The sequence below is a fragment of the Liolophura sinensis genome, chromosome 8 (assembly GCF_032854445.1).
Source record: "Liolophura sinensis isolate JHLJ2023 chromosome 8, CUHK_Ljap_v2, whole genome shotgun sequence".
In the NCBI taxonomy this organism is placed as follows: domain Eukaryota; kingdom Metazoa; phylum Mollusca; class Polyplacophora; order Chitonida; family Chitonidae; genus Liolophura; species Liolophura sinensis.
Genome location: NC_088302.1, coordinates 22,660,832 through 22,678,485, shown reverse-complemented (window position 1 = coordinate 22,678,485; position 17,654 = coordinate 22,660,832). Strand labels below are relative to the sequence as shown.

The window sequence follows — 17,654 nt, the reverse complement described above, 5'->3', positions numbered from 1 at the left end:
TGGTCAAGTGCGGATACATGCAGTAGGAGAGTAAGTGCACGATGTGCATCATGCCCAGGAAGTTCAGATAAAGCGGCAGTCACCTCATATAAATGAAATGCCCTCTCCGTTATACTTGTCAAATTAAATTATATCGCTGGTGACGACAGTGAATGTTCACCCGTTCGTGTTTTAAGGTGCCCCGAAAAGACGGGGATGTTCGGTGACGGGATAAAGGCGCCAGTGTGTCTCCGCTACACCGATTTATCGTGACTTCCTCCTGGAGTCAGTTTTACGTTACTCTCATTCCTACAGCCGTTCTCAACTCATGGATCACTTCTGCGGCCTTACTGAAGACATAACAGCGCCTTAGAGTTAAGTCTACACCATTTAAATCCAAGGGACATAGCCTTAGTTCTATACTATCCACTTGCTACAACGATGACAAATGTTTTAGCAAGATGGCCGTTATTGACATCAGAGTCGGTTTTTGTTGTTGACATGTCTCGCGGACAGAGAATGTTTCAAAGTTAAACTTCCAACAGCGCGAAAGCTTTGGAGGCAGTCCCCAACAAGTGTTTACATCTCAGTACTCAGCGGTAAAACGATCTATCACACGCCCATCATCAGAGAAAAACTTAGCCGGTTATAGGGAATTCTTGGAACCGCTCTGGGTGAGTTCAGCTCCAGGATTGTTTATGGGCAACAGTAAAACCTTATATTGGGAAACCATATATCAGTTCACATGCGTTAAGTGTAAATAAGGTAAAGACACCTACGCCGTACAATGTTTTGGCCAAAGTTGCTGTGGTTCGTTTGCACCCTAATATTTTGTACGTTGGGTAACAATGCCAACGCCAAAGAGAAGAAGACTTTGTCGATCGACAAAAGCCGTACGATTGATTCCATGATGACGGGATTGTTGGATTGTGGAGAACAGGGTGCCATCCCAGGCATGGCCCTGTCTGTAGTCCACAAAGGGCGTGTCTTGTTATCCCGGGGGTACGGAATCACCGACATGAAGCATCCAAGACCCGTTACGGAGAAAACCCTGTTTGGCATCGGACCAGTTACCCAAACTTTCACTTCAACTTTGCTGGCGAAACTTTTACATGAGCATCCTCGGTGAGTTTTGTGTAACATCTTTTGAAATTTTCATGCAACGGTTTATAAAAAGTAATTTGTAATATATTGCAAATATTTTTTCTGTTATGTTAATGATGTTCATGTTATTATCATTGAAGAACACCAAGCCTTAATTGTTCATTCATATCTCATGTAATACTCATATATCGTATAAAACAATTACCAGACGATTTTGCGGCACTTAATTTTGAGCATCTCAATACATTGACCGTTCTTTATGTAGATAGTTCAAAATGATCGATTTATTTATTTATTTTATTTGATTGGTGTTTTACGCCGTACTCAAGAATTTTTCACCTATACGACGGCGGTCAGCATTATGGTTGGAGGAAACCGGGCATTGGCCGGGGGAAACCGATGACCCTCCGCTTGTTGCTGGAAAACCTTCCCATGCAAAATGATCAAATAATCTTGTTTCTACGGATTTATCAAACATCTTTGTTACAGGCATGGAAATTGCTTTAACATAAATCTAGCCCAGTCATATACAGGGCTTTTACTACGCAGATGTACGTAATAAATTAGTTTAGCACGGCTTGATATGCCAACATAAAACAGGACGAGTCCACCCAATGATGGCAATTTTCTGCTTCTACTCGGCTAGAAAAGTCAAACATATATCTGGATCATCATATGCAAAATACAGACACAAGGTGTGGTGTAAATAACTACACGTGATAGTATATATTTGCTACTGTATCCAGGAAAGCTTATATAAATCAAGTTCAATTATATAGATCTACAGTTGGTTGGTGTTTGAGGCGTAACCTCCCAAGGCTATTTTTGTAGTCTGGTATTTACTAGTACGACTCAGGGCCTATAGGATATATAATGATACACGGATGAAAACAAGGGTCTACTGTCTGTTATAAGGATGAGTTAGAATGTCAATAAAATGCAATAAAAATACTCTTCTTATGTTTTGCATAAAGTTTATGAAATTCACGATACTGACATTGTTGCAGAGCATGATTTAAAGAATGACATACATATATATATATATATATATATATATATATATATATATATATATATATAGGCAAAAATGGAAATAGGCAAAAGGCAAAACATGAAAAAGCGTAAGAGTGTTTTGGACATAGCAGGAACCCGATTCTTGAGTTTGAATGAATCTTCAGCTGATGGCTTCATACAAGCCAGGAAAATGGCGACGATATACGCTTGTTAGTGGCAGTTACCTAGAAACAGCGCCATCTTGCTCTGAACGACATCGAGGGGATTGAAACAGCACAAAAAACAAAAACAAAAAAAAATTCTTGCCATCATACCACATAAAATAAAATTGTCTTGGTTTCATTTGAAATCATCCTTTAATGAACTAAGATAGCCATAGACCTTTACATGCATCAGTTTTGTGACTTGTACATATACTTGTTCAATATGTATAGGCATGTATGTCATGTACACTTCGACTTCCTCCTGTGGGGTGTTTTTGTGTACCGTACGACGTACACAGAGTGTCCGGGTATCTATGTCGGTCTGTGTCAGCGATCACCGACAGCTGCCATGCCTAGGGCAAGGCTGGCTGTTCAAGATAACACATCACCATTACATAAATAAGTAAATAGGCACCAGTGAAGATAGCATTACTTCTTAAATCATTTTTTGTTGGCTACGGTAGAAAAACCATTATCATCCCGCTAACCACTGTAAGTTCTGGACCGTTATGCTCACTACGACTACCTATATTGTTCATGGACTGAAATCTAGTTCCAAAGTTCCTGTGATAATTGTTTAGCCTCCGTAAATTAAGCAAGTCAAAGTTTGTTCCATGTGGAAGTGTCAGTCAATACGTCTTCTGATATATATATATAAATCTATATAGCTCACGTGGACTTAACAATACTAACACTGGCAATAATTCGATACGGGCGTTGACACAATACGTTGCCGTTTTAAATTCTTTCTCACGATACATAAGTTTATGTACTGAAACTCAAAATCTTTTTCTTATTGCATGGTTTCTTCTTGCTGAAAGGTGAAAATACAAGTAAGTTGGAGTGTCGGATATAGGCTAACTGACGATGCTCATTGGCGAATAATCGTCAGGCGTAGACATCTATCTTTCTTTATCATCAGGTTTTGCTTGCAATTATTTAAACTTGAAAAACGAATATCATGCACTCATCGACATTTGTTCTGTTCAAGAAGACTTGTTTATCTCATCCAATGCCTTGTCTATAAAAATCTGCAATAAACATGAGCAGCGCGTGCTATAATGTCAGTTGAGCTAGTGTATACTGGTTATATTAGGTATATTCGGTATATACCTAAGTCAACCATAGATTAAATACCCAACGGACAGTTGCATACATACAAAGTGTTATATATACGTTTCCAAGTATTCGTCCAGTGAATGGTAACGGAATGGTGAAGGTTCTTAGGAATCGCTTGGGACGCTTGTGTGGAGACGGTGATACACCAGCGGGTGAACGCCAGATAACCTCCCACCACTAGCTCCTCTGTGGTTGTAACAAAGGGACCTCTATCTTGCTAACACCAGGTGGCTTATTTCAGCAGGGGTAAGCTGTAATCGGTTGGGTTCACAGTGTGATACCCAGCTAAAGTTTCGTGCATCTAAATCAATGTTCTCTGGTACATTTGAATGTGTTGGGACTCAAGAAATGCATGATCTCTTGACACAGGCGCTCACATTATGGTTATGGAACATGTGCAGACAGCGATTGCTCTAATAACAAACAAGTATGATTCGTATGAAAAACAAAAAAAGTTACAAAAGGTTACCAAAATGTTCTTATGAGCATAAAGTAGCTCTGATTGTATATCTGTGTAAAAGGGCGCTTTCATCGCATTTAAACCTGTGCACAATAACAACCGTGAAAGCATGGTAGAATGAGAACGATGGATATTTGGAAAATGTCCTGTTCGGAATCATGTACCCGTTCGGACATACTAGTTCGTTTTTCTTCTATATCGCCCACCATGCAGCATTTGTTAGATCCTGTATGTTGTGCGACGATTTTAACCAACGTCACAAATTACTACTGTAAAACCTAGTGGGCCAGGGCTACTGCATCACACGCCTTCACCCTAAGTTTTACACTGGGTATAGTTCTCTTGTCAGCAAATATGGTCCAGCATCAATTCCGGGGCTAGGGACTTTAAATTCGTCGCCACGTTGGATATATGAACAGCTGCTGTCAAAACGCAACTGAGATACATATATTGATTATCTACACTTACTAGCTAGCAATTGTACACGACATCAACTCGTGCACGTACACTTATGTTAAGAAGGCGTATACTGCAGGAATTCTGTTGGAACGGTAGCACGTAACCAAAGTTAGCTGGGACACCGGCTTGGGGCTACGCGTAACCTAAATACCGTACAATAATAGTCCCGTAAAACCTTGTACTGTGAGAAGAGGTTCTACGACACTAATCTCATACCAAAGATTTTAAAAAAGGAATATGTTGCTGCCTTGCTTGGCGCTCAGTATTGCGATATTAGAGCAGGGAATCAGGACTGGCTGGCCGTGTGTCAGTATAATGTGACTAGTCGGGGTGTCATGTCTGGTGTCTTCGGCATGATACTTCGGCATGATACTTGGCGGCATGGACTCGTCGTGCCACAAGAAGACACACTTAATGACCCCTCGTCGTCATATGGCTGAAAACTTGTTAATGTATGCGTCGAAATAGACATTCGTATACCAGCTGTCAACCATGTGCAAAGAGAAACAGTTGTCAATGATATTGGAAAGGCGCAATGTATGTTCTGGGCGAATGAGTGAAATCAGTATTCAGATCGTGTGTCATGCTAGTATATTGGGTGGACATGAAAAATGGACCGTACTTTGATGATGCATTGCCCCACTGTCCTTTGTTCAAACCCTTTCAAACTTTAGACATTCAAATGGCATGATTTTGTTAATATACTGACCAAGTTTCAAGGTCATAGCTTGAGTAGTCTGTACACAGGGTCAAAATGAAAATGCACGTTCCGGTGACCCACATTGCATCATCTGTCAGGGACCTATGACGGTCGTACGGAAAAATTCACTGAGGATGAACTAAAAGCACGCATCAAGGACTGCTGGGAAAAAAATACGCTTAAGGAGATTCGGGACTCAATCAGTTTATGGAAGAAACGTTTGCGCGCCGTCTACCGAGAAGATGGAAGACCATTTAATCACCTTTTCAAGCAAAACAAGGTAGAATATCACTTTGAAATGTCCGGAACATGCGTTTTTGACTCTATTTTGATTGTGGTTCCATGAACAGATATCTTAAAGGATGAAATTGAAATTTGGTCTGTATATTTAGGACATAGTGGCTATTGAATGTGTAAATTTTTAGAAGCTGATGTAAGAGGGTTTCGGAGATATTGAGTGTCAACGTACGACACATTTTTATGCCCACCCGATATAAGTTGTCGATAATAAAATATTGTACGTGGGATAACATTTAGTAACATCATGTATCACACTTTTATTTCTTTGTTGACTCTTTTCAGATTTACCTTAACAACGCCTTTAAGCAAAGTTATCCCAGGCAAATTTCGTTTCCGTGACAAAGTGCGAACGTCTCAGGCCAGCTCGGAGGACCTTTTGGGCCAGAGGATGGGGCTAGTGCGTCATAATTACATGGTGTTCCAGGATTTTATCTCCAGAAAGCGGTTGAAATTGTAAGTGTAAGCCAAGAAAGAAAACCCAAATAAACAGGAACGTATACACAGAATTTCCCATCTTTCAGTGTAAGCTGAGTCAAGACGGTGAGCATCTCAGAAGAGAACGCATGCATTTTGCTCTTACTGGTTTAAAAGTACACAGAATGGCCTGTACCATCAAAGAATAAACTTACCCCGCCCAAAATTAAATATATTTAACATTGAGTATAAACATCGTTATTTGGCCACACACTAAGCTATCTACACATGCACGGTAATGAGCTGCATGCTAGTCGCTCAAAATCAACCATGTTTTTTATTTTCTCTGAAAGCAGTGACTTGTAGCCATTTCATCAACAACACAGTTGAGAGACTAGACGATTTTCAAACGATAATGTTCAAGTTTAGTGCTGTAACAGCCCCAAACGTTCCATGGCCAATAAACATCGGAGCCTACCTTGCCCATTCTGAGAGTAAGCAGTCATATAATTCTTGACAGAGGTTGGCCGTCAAAATCCGCCAAAAACTAAGCATTGTGGGGAGTTTTTCAAGTTTGACTTAATCAAAAATGGCTTTGGGGGATCAACCCCAGACCGTCCTATTGATATATCCTCATAAACACGGCCATCTTCAGCAACTTGGAAACATGTCGTGGTCTGGTGGTCAGGAGCGCTTTCCTTTCAATCTCAGGCACACAAAGTGGAAGTTCAAACCTGGGTTTGGTCAGGAATTTGTTTATCTTTTCACTCTAACTGCCTGCGGGTTGTTTCGTAGCAATAAGCGGTGGAACACGCCCGTGCGTGTGGCCGTTGGCGCGACTAACGTTTGCTGAAGACCGATTGCCTTCCGCCAATAATGGGACCGAAGGAATCGTAAGCCTAAGCTGTTTGTAAATCACCAAGATCTCGATCGATCATATAGACTTAGCATACAGTCTACACCCTCTTGCACAAAGGGATTTTAAGCTAGGAGTATGCATTGCACATCAATCAAGTGAATAAACAAATCAAACAAAATCCTCAGCTACATCTATGGACATCTATTCGTCTGACTGCATGAGCCAGCCCATTACATTTCACGTGAAGGAAATGATTGTAATGATGTATTTTAAGTCCAAGTCTACTTGATACCATGCACATTTGGAGAGAGTTTTTTACGTTCAGTCTTTAGATGACGTATTAGCCGAGTTCACAACGTTGTCGTGATAACATCATAGCGTCATGTTTGAACTTGGCTGAACGTGTATATATATATAGACCCTCTCTCGATGTAGTTGTTTTAACCGTGGATATTTTCACGTTACAGAAGTCTGCGATTAATATTTCAGTGATAGCTATCTTAAACCAACGATATATGAATTACACTACACTAGATTTCTTAATCACAGAAGGTTTTCAGTCGCTAAATAAAGCTGGCTTTAAAATTTCAAGCCCCCACAAACCACCCAATTCGGAATTAACAGTACCTCGTTTCTCACCCACAAACACTATATAGACACTTTACACAGTGAGGGAAAAAAAACACAGAGACAGCAGGAGGGGGTCAGATATTCAATACCCTGTACACCCTCGCCCCCCCCCCCCCCCACCTCACTTTCACCGCAACCCATCCGAAATGACCTTATCGCAGTCGCCGCACTCTGAACTGAATGCTACCCCCGGTTTAAATGAAAATTAATGGAGAAGGGATAAACGTTTATCGGTGTACATGTATACATTCACACTGTAGAGACATCATATGGGCATGTATACACTATTTAGACGTTCGGGGACCCTACTGTATATGAAACTTTCCTCCAGCACGGCATGGCATGACATGCTGGATGTATTTTTGGAAATAACGACTTCATAGATCTAAGTCATGCCCCCCCCTCCCTTCCTCCTAAGTCATTACAACTGTGATAGAAATGCGAAAGGTCGGTTACTTGTTACTTTTTACTCTTGACATCCTGATATCCTGCATCCTGATAATATACTTGCCGCCACCGTATAAGTAAAAAAACATTCTTGAGTATAGAGTTAAACAACAAAAGAAAAGTGACAAAAAACAAACGACCCCCCCCCCCCCCCAAAATAACAAAAAAAACAAACAAACAAACAATCAATTTTGTGTCTGTTTGCAGTAAGATGCGCTACATCAGAGGGGCCGGCAAATTTCGGGAGAGTTACATCACCAGCGACATCATGTACAGTTTGGCCGCCTACGTCACTGAGAAACTATCGAATGCCTCGTGGGAGGAGCTTGTTGCCAGGGAACTCTTTCGCCCACTTAAAATGTCCAAATCTACTTTCTTCAGTTCTCTTCGCCCTGACAACCGTAACTTAGCAACGGCGTATTACCCGGACAGCAGTAATGGACAGAGGGAACTGAGTCTGCGGTACTTCCAGTGAGTTAGTTTTTTTTATGCCACACACTGCGCTCTACACCAACAGATAGTATTGAGAAAAAAGTGCCCAAACACTACTGCAATGTCGGTGGTTTCCATTAGGTTCCCTCCACATTGATTTCCGTCATGCTCGTGAAATACTTTTGAGCATGGCGTTGAACTTCAGTAGAAGTAAAACATAAATAGATACATCAACGTATCATATATGAAAGCCATTTGACCCATGCGATCAAAGCTGATATAGACATTTTTCCTTGGTATGTACTAAAATTTCTCTATATAGATATATAAAACCAGCTTTATGATTTAATTAGCACATCTGGACTTCGTGAACATATGCCTTTAATATTTGTTATTTTAGATATAGTTTAGTTATTTGAATCCATGGAGAACCTTTCCTGCTTAAAGGAATTCGAACCTAAAAGCTGGACAGCCTATTGTTCTTTGCCACCTTTGCGAAGACGTTTTGGCGGCTAACGTTTAAATTAGACTATTACTCATGAATTGCTCGGTATTCTATTCAGCTTGGAACAGGGTTGCCTTTGCGCAGAGAAGCTTAGTCCGAGATTTTTCTGACGTTAGATCTGACAATATTTTATTCAGCCAAGGATGACCCAAACCAACGTCAGAGCGCGCTTCGTTTAAAAACATGATGCAGTTACCTGCCCTTGTCAAATATTGTCGAAGCTGGCAGTAGAGTGTGTCTCCTTGTGCACTACCAATAAATCTCACGACCACATCACCTTGGAAATAACTGATCGATGTTGTGCTTGCGTTAAATCGACATACAGACAAAAAGCTAAGGCGCATGTGTGACTGCAAACGTATAAGGCCGTGGAGATGTGTTTGACGGATATTTATTTGTCTCAAATGCTCTGACAAACAGTCACGGCAACTTTATCAGTTTTTGTTCAACTGTAGAGCGCTCTCACGTACATTAGCCATACATTACTGAATAAAAGTTTGCTATACCTAACGTCAGAGAAATCTCGGACTAAGAAATGTATACCTTATCAATATGACGAGGAGTCGATTTAAAATACAAACCTTCCCTTTCAAGAGAGGCAACTAAACTAGGTGGGGCTCAGTCTATAGTCAGTAACGCCGTTGACATGGCCAAGTGGATGCTCTTCCACCTATCGAGTGGTCGGAACAAGAAGGGCAGGGTGGTGGTGCCCAGTGATGTGCTGGAGAGGACGTACATGCCTGTCCAGAAAAACTCTCCTTCGTCGCGGGAATTCCGGCAACCGCACACCCCCGAAGAGTGGAGAGATGACGGCATTTCCCTAGGCTGGACAAATGGTTCTTACCGAGGTAATACGATTTGACCTGAACAAATAACCATACTATGCACCTATTTCCAGTATATCCAGTGAAAAATGCATTGTTGAAGAAAGATAACTGATTGGTTAAAACGTGATATGAGATCGCTGGTTAAATCTAACTTATCTAACTTGATCACCCAAACCCTTTATTGTTCTAAATAATTCAGCTAAAGGGTTGTTTTTCGCATACAGACTCAAACCGTACAAGACCAATTCACAAAGCCATTTTGACTTCAGTTTTCAGAGAAAAAACTGATCCAGTACGCCACACCCAAAGTTTAACTAGCGTAGACTCAGACTCGACATTGTCCATTACAGCAAGCTGTGTAAATAGTAGGCCTACAAGACTAAAAGAGACAGCTCTGTATGTAAGCGAATGGTTTTCATAGCATTGGGGATTGGTTCAATCTGTACATGGCTATGTTCACGGTGATTCGGGTATGTTTGACATGTAATGCTCGCGTCTACCCTCATCAGGAGTCCACGACAAAGATTATGTTAGCATATGCTATAATTTGGATTTACGTAGGATTTCACGTGAATTTCAGGATTTTGAGTCTTTATTTCCTTTGATTAGATGCCAGTATTTGTTAAGGATGTTTCTAATATTCCTTTGACGATTGTGAAAAGTGATTATAAAATGTATTTGTTTGTTGGACACGACTTTGGTAGTCTCGTTTTTCCGGAGGAGTCTCATAGGACGGTCCTCAAATTTCACTTTGTTGACACCGGAATCAACTCCGGTTTCCGAGTATCCTCTGACGAGCAATTTAGATTTGAAGAGTGCCGATTTCTTAAAGAAATCCAGCGCATTGTTGCAGTTACGACAGTACCTAGTGATTTTGCTGCCGAAAAAAGATTTAATGTGTAGATATTGGTACGTTTCGGTGGGCTTTGAGTAGCATTTCACAAGGATCAAATCCCGCGTGAATCTTTCTCTCTTAAAGATAGAGATGTCCAGAAAGTTCATTTCTGAATTTGAAATCTCATAAGTAAATTTAAGGAGTGAGTGTTCTTGGTTCGCAAGTTCAAAGAGATGTTCAGCCACAAGTCTGTTAGACTTCATGAAACTAAATCCATCATCTCTGAATCGTTTGTGAAAGATTATGCTATTGCGATACGGAGATTTGTTCAGGATCTGATTTATGTGCCTGAAAATGGCAATGTCGCAAAGTTCAGGGGAGGAGACTGCACCCTGGGGTGCAGCCACTATCTGCTTGTAACGTCTGTCATTAAAGTTAAACTCCTAAGAGTTTAGAGTGAGTGAGTGAGTGAGTGAGTGCTCGGGGTTTAATGTCGTACTGAACAATTTTTCAGCCATATGACGAAAAAGGAATCCTTAGAATGCATGTAATCTGCCTCCTTGTCGCAGGACGGAATTCCACCTCTCTTTTATCTAATGCTGCTTCATTGAGACGCCTTACCGAAGGCAAGTAAGGCGCCCCGCCCGAGCCATTATACTGATACCGGTCAGCCAGCCGTTGCACTATCCCCTTCATGTTGAACATCAAGCGAGGAAGCTGCAACTTCCTCTTTTAAAGTCTTAGGTGTGACTCGACCTAGGATTGACCTTGGATCTACCACTCCCGAAGCGGACGCTCTACCAACTGCGCTTGCTGGACCGTTCATTAGAGTTTAGAATGAGGCCAGCAATTTTCAGGAGTGACTAATCAGAGGGGTAATTGATATCGTATTTGATGTCATGGTAAAGGGACGGGTCGGCTTCAAGTGCACTCAATATCTCTGAGACACTGAAATTGGTGTAAAGCGACGTGATATCCCGCGTTATCCAGTGCGCCACACTGGGAAATGATAGGTCGTCCAGGGATGTTAAGGTCCGCATGGAGCACCGGGCTAGTAGGGTCTGGTTCATCAAGCACCTCTTTGATTTTGTGGATTTTGTGTAGAAAATATAGTTGTTGGCATGCAGCAGGAAATATCAGAGAGATATTCCTGACACCGTTTGTCAATTGGTTTGTATTGAATAATTCACATACAACCTGGTATACTGTGATATTGAGGTCATTCATTCAGATTTCCTGGTAGTGAATACCATCATAGAGTGGCCTATTTAATGTCATCAGAGGCATTCTGTGTTACAGTGGTATTGTCCATATCAACTTTCGTATTGATAATTACACGATCGAGCCTGCGTAATTTATTAAGAGACTTCTGTTCTCCCTTCGAAAGGTTGTTCATGCCAGTGAGTGTAGGGCCCACATTGGATATGAGTCGTTTCGTTACGTACAGATAGTTTTCCACAGTCATTAGCTAGAGGCTGGGCAATTTGATATTTGCGTTTAATAAGAGTCTCCCTTTGCTTAATATCTCTATTAGCATTGTGTAAGTGGAACTTAGTTTTCATGTGTTTTTCCAAAGTCCTAAAAACCAACATAAGATCTAGAGGAACAATATATGGGGTTGGGACAAAGTTGAGTCCTTTAGATAGGAAAAGAATATCGTCCTCTGTAAGAGATATACGATAGAGAAGAAATGGACAAAAAAGACCAAAGTCAACTTCGATTCACGTGTATAGACCAGGTGGCACAAGGCCAAAACCAGAATTCAGAAAAAAATAATAAAATACTAAAAAAAAAATACTAAAACTGATCCAGTAAGCCACACCCAAAGTTTAACTGGGGTAGACCCAGACTCAATTTAGAGAAAAAACTGATCCAGTAGGCCACACCCAAAGTTTAACTGGGGTAGACCCAGACTCAGTTTAGAGAAAAAACTGATTCAGTAAGCCACACCCAAAGTTTAACTAGCGTAGACTCAGACTCGACACTGTCCATTACAGCAAGCTGTGTAAATAATACAAGACTAAAAGAGTCAGCTCTGTATATAAGCGAATGGTTGTCATAGCACTGGCGATTGGTTCAATCTGTACATGGCTATGTTCACGGTGATTCGGGTATGTTTGACATGTAATGCTCGCGTCTGCCCTCATCAGGAGTCCACGACCAAAATTATGTTAGCTTATATGTATATGCGGAAAAACTGAAATACTATAGCTTAAATCTTTCTTTTTTTGCTGCAGAAATAATTAAATGTCGTCCACCTCACCAATGTTATGTCAATGTTAAAACAAACAATGTGTCCAAATTTTAACTTGAATATACCAATCAAATAAATAATGAATAAACTATTGGTCACATTTCATGAGCTGTATGGTTTTACACACATGCAAGCCAATCAGCATGTATTGAGTTCACGAATATACAGTTTATATATACGTCAACCGAGGCTACGTATAATGTGATCCATTTGCTTTACATTTTTCGAGTGCTCTTAATTGAATACCTTCCTGCATGTGTACCCACTTGTAGTCTCGCTGGATGTAAATGTTATTAAAATAATAGGTTACGACGATGATAGTCACCGCCTTTAAATTAAGAGTTATGATTTTTCTATGTCTATGTCCTTGATGACTCAGTTAGCGAACCTGTATGTCCAGACATTTGAAGTTCGTCTGTTTTCCATATCTTTGAATATGATAAAATCTGAGACAAGTGATACTATAAGATACTACAAAACACTTGAAAACTAAAGTATGTAAGTGAAGGGTTTAAGCAAACATACGGGTCACATTTCCTTCAAATTACACCATACACGCGGAAGTCTGTAATTAAAGGCTCTTAACCTACACCGTGCAGATGGCTTCTGAAAAATTGCAGTAATAAAGGCGTTGTTTCTTTTGCAAGCTGACTGCTTCTGCATAAATAAAATATTAATAATTATGTCGTAAAATAACAATCAACTAAACAACCATTCTGAAAATATTTTTCCAGTACATGTCCCCGAACGATTTGAGCCATCAGAAGCATATTTTACGAAGCAGTCGCAAATTGCACCTGGCGCATTTTGCATAGCAACATATACTGAAGAGATACGTTACCATGGTAAATGCGCTTGGCGACGTGCTCCGACAGTTTTGTAAAATAGGGGCTATTTGCACAAAGATGTCGTACTTGTACGATATCGCACATATAGGACAATGGTTTGTTAACATTGACGTATAAAATATCGCACGACAAATGTAAGATAAAATATGTCATAAGCTGCTTTGCGATACTGGGCCCTGGCCCCAGAATAATAATTGTCATAGCCCATATCAGAACGGTTATAATTTTGCCGAAAATGCACGAGACTGTACGAAACACGAACTTGACCTGTAGCCCGTTATGCTGAAACTATATGCATCACTTTTGAATTCAGGACGATGAAAGTTTTTGGAAAAAAATCCCACAAGATAGTTTTAAGAGGATAAGAACGGCCATAAGTTTATCAACAATTAATGGACGAACATTGAACTTGATGTGTAATTCGTCATGATGAAGCTTGTGCCGAAATTCAATTCAACATGATAAACCGATAAAAGTCCGGAAAACTGACAGACAATGGCAAAGCTATTGTCCCATTCACTGCCAGTGGGCAACAGTCATTCTGTATACTGCGCGGTAATAGTGCATGGAAGCCTGTTACAGAGATTTATGTCTACAGATGAAATGTGACCCAGCGACAAGTGGAGATATTCAAGGAGGCAATGCACTCACATAAGTACCACACAAACTTTAGACCAACTTACACATCAGATAAAATTTTATGCAGGACTTAAATATTTGCACAATTCTTTCAAGATTTAGGCTATATAATCGCAAAGATGGTCAAAGGAAACCTATATGCGTGCGCGTGTGTAGGTTCACGGTTGACATACAGTTTGGAGGTTCAGTGATTTCTAAATGCAATGTGTACAGTTTTGCAGTTCATTGATTTTTCAATGTATGGTTAATAGTGTGAAAGCGTAGTATCTCATTCGTTTATTATTTAATGATGTACAGCGTGGTATCTCAGTCGTTTCTAATTTCATGATGTACACCGTGGTATCTGATTGATTTCTCATTCTATGATGTATATAGGGCCTATCCGTCATCTCTTATTGGCGTCACATTTTATTACGTACACTTTCCTTGATGTGTGATTTCTCAGTGCATGAATGGCTAACTGATGTACAGTTTCACGGTTCAATGTTTTTTTTTTATTGCGTCACGTACAATAGCCTAGGGCATTCAAAAAAGATGTGTTCACTTCTCATTGCAGAGTTCAACGTACTGTCGAGTACCAAGGCCCATCTGTCATTGGCGAGGGGCTATGAAGCTCGAATGACTTTGTACCCGTCTCAACAGCTTGGTATCTTCACGGCTTTTACCGGAAAACAGTTGAGTTATTCGGCTCAGTCGGCTCTTCATGCCGCCATTGCTGACATCATACTGGACCAAAATACATGGCTAAACACTTCCACCATTTGTTCGTTTCCAGCCCCTTGGGTTTTGGTTCCAAAGGAAATCAAGAGACCCCAACCTAACGATCAACCCAGGCAGTCCAACCTGTATAAGTCTTTCCACGGGGTTTACTATAATGAAATATACGGTAGAATCATTGTGTTCCAGAACACTACCATTGGTGGACTTCAAATGCAGTACGGGCCAATCAGAAGTGCTCTACGGCCAATGTCTTCAAAACCTGTTTTTCATGCTCAGGGCGAAGGAGACTTTTGGTTATTTAAAGTTACTGTTACCTTCCATTTCATTCCAGGGAAAGCAGCGTTTATGACAATTCCAGAATTTGTTCCGAATTCTCCAACCAATCCGATCCGCTTTAAACTGACTAACACCAAAATTCCGAATGAGTATTTGCAATCAGTGCAGACTAGCACGAGTTCAGCTCCTTCTGTGTCTAACGAAAGAATTACACAAGGGGGGAAAACCCAGCCAACACAAACGCCTTCTGTTGGTTCAACACAATTAACTACGGAAAGACTATTAGTCACGGAAAGATCATCAACAGAAGAAGGGCAGACCGTTTCTACATTAGGTACAAGTAAAGCCTCGGCGATAACCTCTACTTCGGACATTCCCAGATCAGGCTCTATGAGTTATGCAACTCTGCCGGAAATAACCAAAGAGTTTCCACACAAAGATACAAGCGCAACTTCCTCAGAGAGCCTCTATCCGGCTACAAGCAAAGTCACATCCTTTTCAACATCTGAAGTGTCCACTTCGGAACCAATCACCCAAACCATTCCACAAACTCAGTTTACCGAGTTTTCCTCAGAATCGAGTTTACCACAGACCAGTTCGGTATCTACGTCATCGACTACGGACAGTGACGTAACGAAGTCGTCTCTGGGATTGGATGACGTTACTTCATTGTCAGCTCATGGAGTCGACACGGTGTCACCACCTACCAGTTACACGGACGATATCACCCAGTCAAGTGAAAGAAGCACTGATATCACGAATTGGGCGTTAAACCCCGACGGGATGACTGTGTCATCGGCAAAAGAAGACGGTGTCAACTGGGCATCGGCAGGCCTACCGCATTCAACACCTGAGTATAAAACAAGTGACGTCAAAAATTCAAAATCTAGCCCCAAAGATAAAAATGTTGTAAACACGCGAAATAACGGCTGTGGATCCAGAACATTCACTCTAACTTCAAGTGTTGGGTGTATCATGATTTACATTATAGTCATTTATGTCAAATTGTGACACATCAACACAAACAAATGTCAGTATATATTTTTGCGCTGGTGTTACGTGCTTATTGCTTCCTAAAAGTAATTTAGTTTCATTGACTATACCGATACCTTCCTGAGCAGGTAATTTGTGGTAAAACTCATCTTAATGGTCTGCTTAAATGTTATCGTTAAACATATATCTGTATACTAGGCATATATTAAATTTACCAGGAAATTAACTTTGAAATTCGACTGAATGTTTTCTAATCCAATCCTATATTGGTGCCTTTTTATTTTATTTCAGTTTTATAATCAGAAACTGCATTAGACCTGCAAAGTGATGACAAAAAATTATAGAATAGTTAGAACAGAACATAGGTCATATGCACATGATATACTAATTCCATATACCTTAATATACAATGTTTTTTGCGTTTAGTACTTTCATTGATTGTTCTTCACTTTAGGTTGGTACGGGGTTAGTATTCGGGAGGATTAGGAAGAGGTTTAGTTTTAGCTGAAAGATATAGTTAGGTCCCAGAACATATTTCATCAAATTTAAACATTGCCTTTAAGAATGAACATCCTGAACAGGGTTAGAGGCTATTATTCTGTGGAAGAAAAGAAAACGTGTTTACATCCGCTACACTTGCACCGGCGCCATGATACTTGTCTTAATTAAAAGCCCTTTCATGTAAAAAAAAAAATGTTACGGTTTTAGGATTGTCACAGGATTTCCGAATGAAGTATAGACTGGCATGTGTTTAATATTACTTCAGTATTATAAATATACAGGAAATACAGAAACGCTCAAATAGGCTGACGCCATTTTCCCTTCGTATGCCTCTATATGTATAATGTAATTTTAATAAGGGTAATTTCGAATGCATTTGTTAATTGTTGGGTATTTGCGCTGACAAAAAAATTTATTTCATCCTCAAGAATAATTCACTTATATGACCACGGTATGTCTATAGGGAAGGAAAGCAAAAAAGCAAGGAGAAAACGATGCACCGATACTTGTCAAGTGCTTGACAAATCGCATGACTTGACAATAATGGCACCATAAGCGTTGATGACTGCTCATTGTTACGAAGGCCCCACGAACAGTGCTGATAAGAGTTTGGAAAGTATATTGACTTAGTTTGAAGTCACACCTCGTGCTTCCAAGGAATAGAAGGCAAACACATATTTGGCATGTGGATTTACCATTGCGATTTACAGGTCATTTTCTCGTATTGTGACGTTTTGTTAATATTTTGACAAAAATGGTGAGGCTTAAGTCAATAGTTTATATATTTGATTGGTGTTCTCAATATTCTGTTCTCAATCATTTTTACAATGATGGCGGTGAGCTTTATGGGTTGAGGAAACCAAAAATGTCCGGAGTTCAATGCAATTTACCAGGAGTCTGGCAAACCTCAACGTAAGTTAAACCAATGAGAGCTTGATGTGATCACACGTGTGACCACCCCATTGGTCAAACGCCCTGACAACGACAGATAACCAGCAGCTTAAACTGCCTGAGCCATACGTTCAGGCCCAATTCAGCAAATAAAGACGCGCGAGATAATGCATATTCACATTTCTCATTAAAAAACAGGATAAGATGTATCTGTTCTTCACGTCAGGAAGTCTGTCAGAAATTTG

General features: G+C 40.3%; 1 protein-coding gene across 1 annotated transcript; it reads left to right on the top strand.

Moving 5' to 3' along the window:
• Nucleotides 1-58: 58 nt before the first annotated feature.
• LOC135473330 (uncharacterized) lies at nucleotides 59-16,035 on the top strand. The gene is made up of 5 exons (XM_064753179.1): nucleotides 59-1,104; nucleotides 5,621-5,791; nucleotides 7,896-8,159; nucleotides 9,220-9,473; nucleotides 14,585-16,035. The coding sequence occupies exons 1-5, from the start codon at nucleotides 767-769 to the stop codon at nucleotides 16,033-16,035; spliced, it is 2,478 nt and encodes an 825-aa protein (XP_064609249.1). The 5' UTR covers nucleotides 59-766.
• The last annotated feature ends 1,619 nt before the right edge of the window (nucleotides 16,036-17,654 follow it).